The 8,029-nt window shown below is 40.8% G+C and overlaps 1 protein-coding gene across 1 annotated transcript; it reads right to left on the reverse strand.

Annotated features, from left to right (window-relative positions):
- Positions 1 to 6,082: 6,082 nt before the first annotated feature.
- LOC143036134 (uncharacterized) lies at positions 6,083 to 6,439 on the reverse strand. Its single transcript, XM_076203381.1, has one exon. The coding sequence runs from the start codon at positions 6,437 to 6,439 to the stop codon at positions 6,083 to 6,085; it is 357 nt and encodes a 118-aa protein (XP_076059496.1).
- Positions 6,440 to 8,029: the final 1,590 nt, after the last annotated feature.

The following is an 8,029-nucleotide window of genomic DNA, read 5'->3' on the forward strand; positions in this document are numbered from 1 at the left end:
GCAAAGAGGAGAGCAGATGTGAAATGGGGTAAGAGTATGACAGAAAATTTTGAAAGTAATAAAGAGATGTTTTGGAAAGAAATTAAGAGAGGAAGAGGAGGCGAATCAAGTAGAGAAGAAAAGGTAAAAGGTGCAGATGGAGAGATGATAATGGAAGAGAAGGCAGTAAGGGGAAGATGGGCAGGATATTTTAGGGAGTTGCTAAATGTGAAGGAGGATAGGGAGGGAAAGATAGCTGCAGTGGGAAATGCTAAGAAAATGAGAGTGATGGGTGAGGAAAATGGAGGAGAAATAAGAAAGGAAGAAGTGAAGGCAGTTGTTAAGATGATGAAAGCGGGTAAGGCACCTGGTCTGGATGGATGCCATGCAGAATGTCTGAAAAAAGGAGGTACAGTGATGGTGGACTGGCTGGTGAGGTTATTTAATGTTTGCTGGAGAGAGGGTAGAGTGCCGGAGGGAAAGGAAAGGAAGAGGAGGAGTGAAAGAAGGTGAATTAATATTACTTCAGGTGTTAGAGAGCAAGTGTCTGATGTTCAGGTGAACCGTCACTGGCTGCTTTCATCCGATTTACCACGAATGATATCATCTGGCGATGGCAGCAGCACGAAAACGAGTCGAATCTTGTCGTCCTTTGAAGGGTGGGTTAACCTCTGCCTATTGCCAAGTAAAAGTCTTGGCAACAACAAGGAAGGAAGGAACTGTAAATGTTTCGAATAACTGTTGCCCGAACAAAGTTAGGTCGAGATCAGGTTAGCCTCTTCCCTTTGCTAAAGTCCCACTCCAGCGGCAGTGAAAGTCGTCTGTAGAAAAACAACGACATTTGTAAACAACCCATATCGAGTTCAATCGAGATAAGATCCTCCTCCTCTCTGTAGAGGTGGGGGGGGGGGTAGGAGCACCTTCCTCATTGTCGAGTAAAATCGCGTGGGAGGACTTGTCCGTATAACGTACAACTGGGTCAAGGAATGGCGAAATGGTCAAGGACAAGAGGAAGAAGAGGGTCGAGTTGGCGCTAACGAGAGAATAAGTTTTGGGAGAGGGGAACCCACAAAACGGGGTCACAGCTGGAATACAGTTAAGGCACGATTCATTTTTAATTTCCTTCTGGACAAGAGAGCAACCACTTAACGAGGTTAAATATGGGATTGACGTGATTCTTACTTTTCCCTGAGCAAGGAGCTCGTGTATTGGACGAGGGTTAAATTGAGGTGGTTTTAATTAACTACTGGGCAGAGCTCACGGCGCGCGCATGCAGTAGTTACAGGAAGAAGGTTCAAGAGCTGATTGTAAGCTTTGCTGATCAGAGGGCAACTGCTTAGCTTGACTGGAAAATAATTAAATTTAGACTAGTCTCTGCCCACCATTGAGCAGAGGGCACACACAATTAGTTTAATTTAATATAGGGGAAGAGTATAGATAGCGGAACAGCTGTTATGATACCAGAAGTGAGATTAGAACCTTTCGTCAGTCTCGTGTTCGGCGGAAGACACACACACACACACACACACACACACACGACTCGGTGGCGTAGTTGGTAGAGCACTGAACTGCCACCATAGTGGCCCGCAGTTCTTAGTTCGAATCCTGCCCAGGGCCGAAATTATTTCGGTACCGCTGCGCTTCGGGTCGTTACTCTGACTCTCGTGGGCGGGGAGTTGGGTGTGTGTGTGTGTGCAAGGTCATAGCATTACCCATAGATCGGACCTACGAGCTCTGAGCTCTCTTCCAGGAGGGAAATAGCTGTCGATCACGAGTCCAACACGTGATCCAAAGACCAAGTGAATACCACACACACACACGCGCACACGCACACATTGTGTTATGTTTTTATGGGTGTGTTTGTGTGAAATACTTGTTTTGTTGGTTTTGTTCGTTAAACATTGATTTTAAGTGCAACTGATGTATGGTTCATTTTGTGCACTAATAAAATATATACCATGGATTTGAAGAAATCATATTTGATTTTTTCCAATTACGAAGGGTTCGGTGAACGCACGCATAAAACTTGCGAGATTTCTAACAAGGACTGTAACTATCTGCACCATCGCACCGGTTATTCGCCCTCTACCAGCACAATAATTTCATCGCCCCGTCATTCGCCCCCACTTGTAGGATTTGAGCATTACACCAACCAATGTTACTTGAAGCAATAAACCCTGCGCCCGCCCAGTGACAGACGCTGACGAAGTCTCCAGACTACACGAATCGCGGTTGCCTGCCTATAATGAATGCCTATGTATTTTATTAATTATTGACATAGTTTTTTTATTAATTGATAATGATATTTTTTTTTTTGGCATCCGACCTAGATATGGACCAAAAGGTCTCCTGTCGGCATGCATGCTCTGCCTTTGTAAAGAACCACTGGATGAGAGATTTCTAACAAGGATAAGAACCACTGGATGAGAGAAGTACGTACCCCACGTTAAACCGAGTAAGGTAAGGTCACACAGGGGAGTGGCCCACCCTCAGGCAAGTTTACAGTCGCTCACTTCCAACAAGAAGGAGGAGGAGGAGGGGACAGTGATGTAAAGAGTTGCTGGAGTTACGAAGGACCTCGAGGAGTTTTGCAGGGTCAAGGGCAAAGTCGGGATGGGGCAAGAGGGGGAAAGGGAGGGAGGCCAGGAAGACCCAAGTAAGCATTATATATATGTGTATATATATATATATATATATATATATATATATATATATATATATATATATATATATATATATATATATATATATATATATATATAAGATTGAAGGTGAAAGAAGTTGACGAGGAGAAATGGGAGAATTTTTACGCCTTAACGTTTCGACCCGCAGGGTCTTGATCACAAAGATAACAACTCAAATGTAACCGGATATTTTATACACGGACGGGTCATCTTATAGGACGCTTCGGAGAGCTTGTTATTTTATCTGCGTATTCTTTTATTATTAATAAGCTTGTGGCTTTTGCTAAACATATAAATCCTTCTCTATGGTTAATGTTGTTATTAGTGTTGATATATGCTGCTTCAATTGTCTCCCTTAGTTTCTTGGATGATCCTTTATTTAATACGGTTGTGTTGTTCCAGTCTGGAAGGTGACCATGTTTATCCACATGTATTACTATGGAGTTAGATGTCCTATGGGCTTTTACGTCATTTTTATGTTCATTTATCCTTTTATTAAGTCCGCGACCAGATTCACCAAAATATGAAGAGGGACAGCTTTTACACGGGATTTTATAAACAACGCTGTTTTCGTTAGTGGGATTATTGTCGCTACGTGTTACCAAATGTCCTACTTTGCTACCTGACGTCCTGGCTATTTTGATGCCCGCTTTTAGGAGAAAAGTGTCTAGGTATGAATTAACATTAGAGTTTGGTACTGTGATATATCTGGTCTCATTATTACATTTATTATCATTCTTATTTTTATTTTCATATTTACTTTTGTTAATTATTTCTTTGGCTTTCTTTTTCAACCTACATAAGAGACCTTTTGGATATTTGAGTTTGATGAAAGTCTCAGTAATATGTTGTAATTCAGGATCTAGAATTTCTGTACTTTTCTCCTGAAAGCGGGCATCAAAATAGCCAGGACGTCAGGTAGTAAAGTAGGACATTTGGTAACACGTAGCGACAATAATCCCACTAACGAAAACAGCGTTGTTTATAAAATCCCGTGTAAAAGCTGTCCCTCTTCATATTTAGGTGAATCTGGTCGCGGACTTAATAAAAGGATAAATGAACATAAAAATGACGTAAAAGCCCATAGGACATCTAACTCCATAGTAATACATGTGGATAAACATGGTCACCTTCCAGACTGGAACAACACAACCGTATTAAATAAAGGATCATCCAAGAAACTAAGGAAGACAATTGAAGCAGCATATATCAACACTAATAACAACATTAACCATAGAGAAGGATTTATATGTTTAGCAAAAGCCACAAGCTTATTAATAATAAAAGAATACGCAGATAAAATAACAAGCTCTCCGAAGCGTCCCATAAGATGACCCGTCCGTGTATAAAATATCCGGTTACATTTGAGTTGTTATCTTTGTGATCAAGACCCTGCGGGTCGAAACGTTAAGGCGTAAAAATTCTCCCATTTCTCCTCGTCAACTTCTTTCACCTTCAATCTTATTTGTCATAATATATATACAGTATATATATATATATATATATATATATATATATATATATATATATATATATATGTATATATATATATGTATATATATATATATATATATATATATATATATATATATATATATATGCTAATAAGAATGCGGGTACGTGTGTTCACTTATGCAAAGTAGACCACTAGGAAAAAGAAACTAACGAAGCAGAGCGCTTTCGTATATTACATCTTAGCACTGAAGATGTAATATACGAAAGCGCTCTTCGTCGTCAGTTTCTTTTTCCAAGTGGTCTACTTTGCATATATATATATATATCTATAGATATATATATATATATATATATATATATATAGATATATATACATATAATCAGCCATCCTGAGTCCAGTGCTGAACAAAGGCCTCTTTCATAGCATTCCATGATTCACACGACAGTGCAACCCTTTGCTACGTCACTCCTGCAAACTTCTCAGTCTCGTCTCTCCACCTTCTCTCTGGTCTCCCTCTTCCACGCTTCCCATCTTCCGGCGTCCACTCAGTAACACACTTGCTCCATCGCTCATCAGTCATTCACACTAACTTACCTGCCCAATTCCACTTCCTTTTACCGCCTCCACAATATCACTCTCGTCTGTTCTCTCATCCAACTTGCTCTCTTTCGGTCTCTCAGCGTTATTCCCATCATTGATCTCTCCATTATATATATATATCACTGCTATACAGTTTATTTAACATGTAATGTTTGCATTTTGATGTGTACAAGATTCATGTAATTTTATAGTTATGCCTTTTTCTTTCTTTTTCAGGTAAGTACTCGAGATGGTTTCTAAAATCTTGTTTGTATTTTTGGCTATCGTGAGTATTAAACTTTCCTTTTCAATTTTTTCCTATTTATTGTAATTTGTAGTTTATTGTGTTTTAAGGAATTTAAAAATAGGCAACTTTGCTATGGTGTGGAAGTATGAATTCAGGTACGTTTATTGTTATTATATTGTTGTGTTAGTAATCATAATTATTACTATAGGTATTATTATTGTGAATATAGATTAATGTAATTTATAGTCATTATACAGTATGTATATAAAGATGAATAGATAACATAAGAATGAAGGAGACTCCGAGAGATCATAAGGCCTACACTAGGTAGTTCCGAATGAATGAAAGCCCGAAACCTGACTTTGGAACAAGGCAGAGTTCGATCCCTGGCTGGGCTGGGTTGTTCCCACCACCGAACTGACCAGGCGCATTTCTCCCGGTGATCATCTTAAGGGTTTAAATGATGAACTTATATGGCAGGAAAAAAACAACATAGTGAGGTTACAGCTGACGATTTTACTCAGCAGAGAACGAGTTTTTCTGCCTTCCGCCTGGAAATCTTAATGGAGGGACGCTTTTTTGGTTTAATCAGAAAGATATTGTCTTTTTTTCAGAAGCGGTTGCAGACCATGAAGACGTATTACTTTATACGTACGTCTTTCTGGCTGTAGCCATGCGATTTTATTCAGCTGAGGGAGAACCCTTTAACTGCTGTAAGGCTCAAAGAAAAGAACATTGGCCTTTTCCGTCTTTCGGATGCAGTCACAGAACGTTACTATTTAATGTTTCACAGATGATCGGTTGGGAAAAATTGCTCAGTGCTTGTTGTGTTTGTCCTTTTTGAACATGACTTGTTCTACCCGCCAGATGGTAGCTCTGCTGTCTGGGTGCGGGTCCAGCATGCCCCACAGAACCTTTAAGAGAGTCCTCTCCTGATGGTCTTCGAATCTTCCTGGCTTTAGGGCTTGGAGAACTGGTCGCCCTTTCTTGCAGCAGGCCAGATAGTACCTCATTTGGTTTTTCTTTTTGAGCCGCAATGTTCTGGGCTCGAAGTATGGCAGACGATCCATGCAGAGTTCGTAGAGAAGGCACCCGAGAGCCCAAACATCAGCCATTCCTCCGGCGTATGGATGTTGGCTATACTTCGGGAGCCATATACCAAGGTGACCCTTGCAGACTCTTCATCTCCCGCTGGTACACCTTTGAAACTCTTGCCGAGAAGCCGAAGTCGATGACTTTGACGACCTTTGAATCGGCGCTAAGGACGACGTTTTCTTGTTTCAGATCAAGATGAACAAAGTGGTGTGAGTGCATGTATGACACTGCGGACACGATCTGCCTGAAGTAGGAAACAATCCGACTGCCCCATGCAAGAGAAGGCGACTTGTTGTACCTTTCCATGGCTGCTAAGAGTGTACCACCAGGACAGTATTCGGTGAGGATAATTTTGCAGCATACGTCGGTTGCAACGTCCACCAGTTTGATTATGTTCATATGGTCCAGGGTCGAAAGGGCCGCGATTTCATTACAGACATCGCTTGTGCATTGATCCTTCTGGATGGGAATCTTGGCAACACTTATGGAACCCGTTGCTTTACTCGAAGCGAGGACCGTCCGTGCAAAGCCTCCATCAGCCAGGGAGCACTTTATACTGTAATTATCATCGAAAAGGATGCTTCTTGGCTCTTTAAAAGTTCCTGAAGAAGATCTTGATTGAGACCCACGTTTTATATGACGATGGATGTAATTTATCTTTTGACGAATCCTTTGCCGTCGTTACATTGTCTGTTGGTGGGCTCTTGGCTAGTTGAGGATCTGGTGGCGTCTTTACTTTTGAGTTCTTGGTCACCACGGGCACGTCCTGTGCGGGGCGAGGAGACTTTTCAGTGGAGTCCTGTTGAGGAACGCCTTTCATACAACAGGCGAGGAGCGAGTGGAAGCAGACGTAAAGTCTGTAAGTGCAGAGGCGCAATCGCCCGAGGTTGAGGTGGGGAAGCTTGATCATCGTGTCCCAACTTTGTCCAAGCCGGTTATGGGAGGGGAACTGTCCAGGTAGTTGATCGTCGAGAACAGATTTGCTCAAATAAGGCGTGCAGGGCTTGTTGCCGGTAGGTTATGATGGAAACGCATGCCGACAAAAGACATACTAGTCTCTGATGAGGTCGATTGCAGAATAGGAAATGATCACATCAATAAATAAATGAATAGATAAGTAAGTAAATTAATAACCAGATAAAGTTTAACAAATAAATAGATTAGTTAAAGAATGAAAGAGTATCGTTCAGACGTTTTGAGAAATGAAATCTTAAAAAATCTCGATTTTTTTTTTTTTTTAAGACGAGCATTTAATTTTTTGGATTAACTCGCTATCCTTATATACACGGTGGCCGTAGACTTCGGTCATGCAGTACGTGAATCTCTGTCAAGAACAAAAAATGCTACAAAGTTGCACGCCATGTAACACCGGAAGTGAATAATAATAATGATTACAATGATAATAATAATGATAATAATAATAATTGTGATGATGATAATGGTTAATAATAATAATAATAATGATGGTGATGATAATAATTGAATCCAGCAGTCGAGCACCCTCGATCCTGGATCACTCTGACCGTGAGTCCCATCAGGAACCATCTTGCCACAAAGAACGTCTAAAAGAACCATAGACACGAAGTCTTGTGTGTGTGTGTATATATATATATATACATATATATATATATATATATATATATATATATATATATATATATATATATATATATATATATGTGTGTGTGTGTGTGTGTGTGTGTGTGTGTGTGTGTGTGTGTGTGTGTGTGTGTGTGTGTGTGTGTGTGTGTGTGTGTGTGATTCACCACGGTCTTGGATCACGTGTTGGACTCGTGATCGACAGCTATTTCCCTCCCGGAAGATAGCTCAGAGCTCATATATGACCGATCTATGGGTAATACTGTGACCTTACATGCACACACACACACACACACACACACACACACACACACACACACACACACACACACACACACACACACACACACACACACACACACACACACACACACACACACACAACCCCCC

The sequence above is a fragment of the Oratosquilla oratoria genome, chromosome 20, assembly GCF_046742065.1.
Source record: "Oratosquilla oratoria isolate Oo_2021 chromosome 20, ASM4674206v1, whole genome shotgun sequence".
NCBI classification, from domain to species: domain Eukaryota; kingdom Metazoa; phylum Arthropoda; class Malacostraca; order Stomatopoda; family Squillidae; genus Oratosquilla; species Oratosquilla oratoria.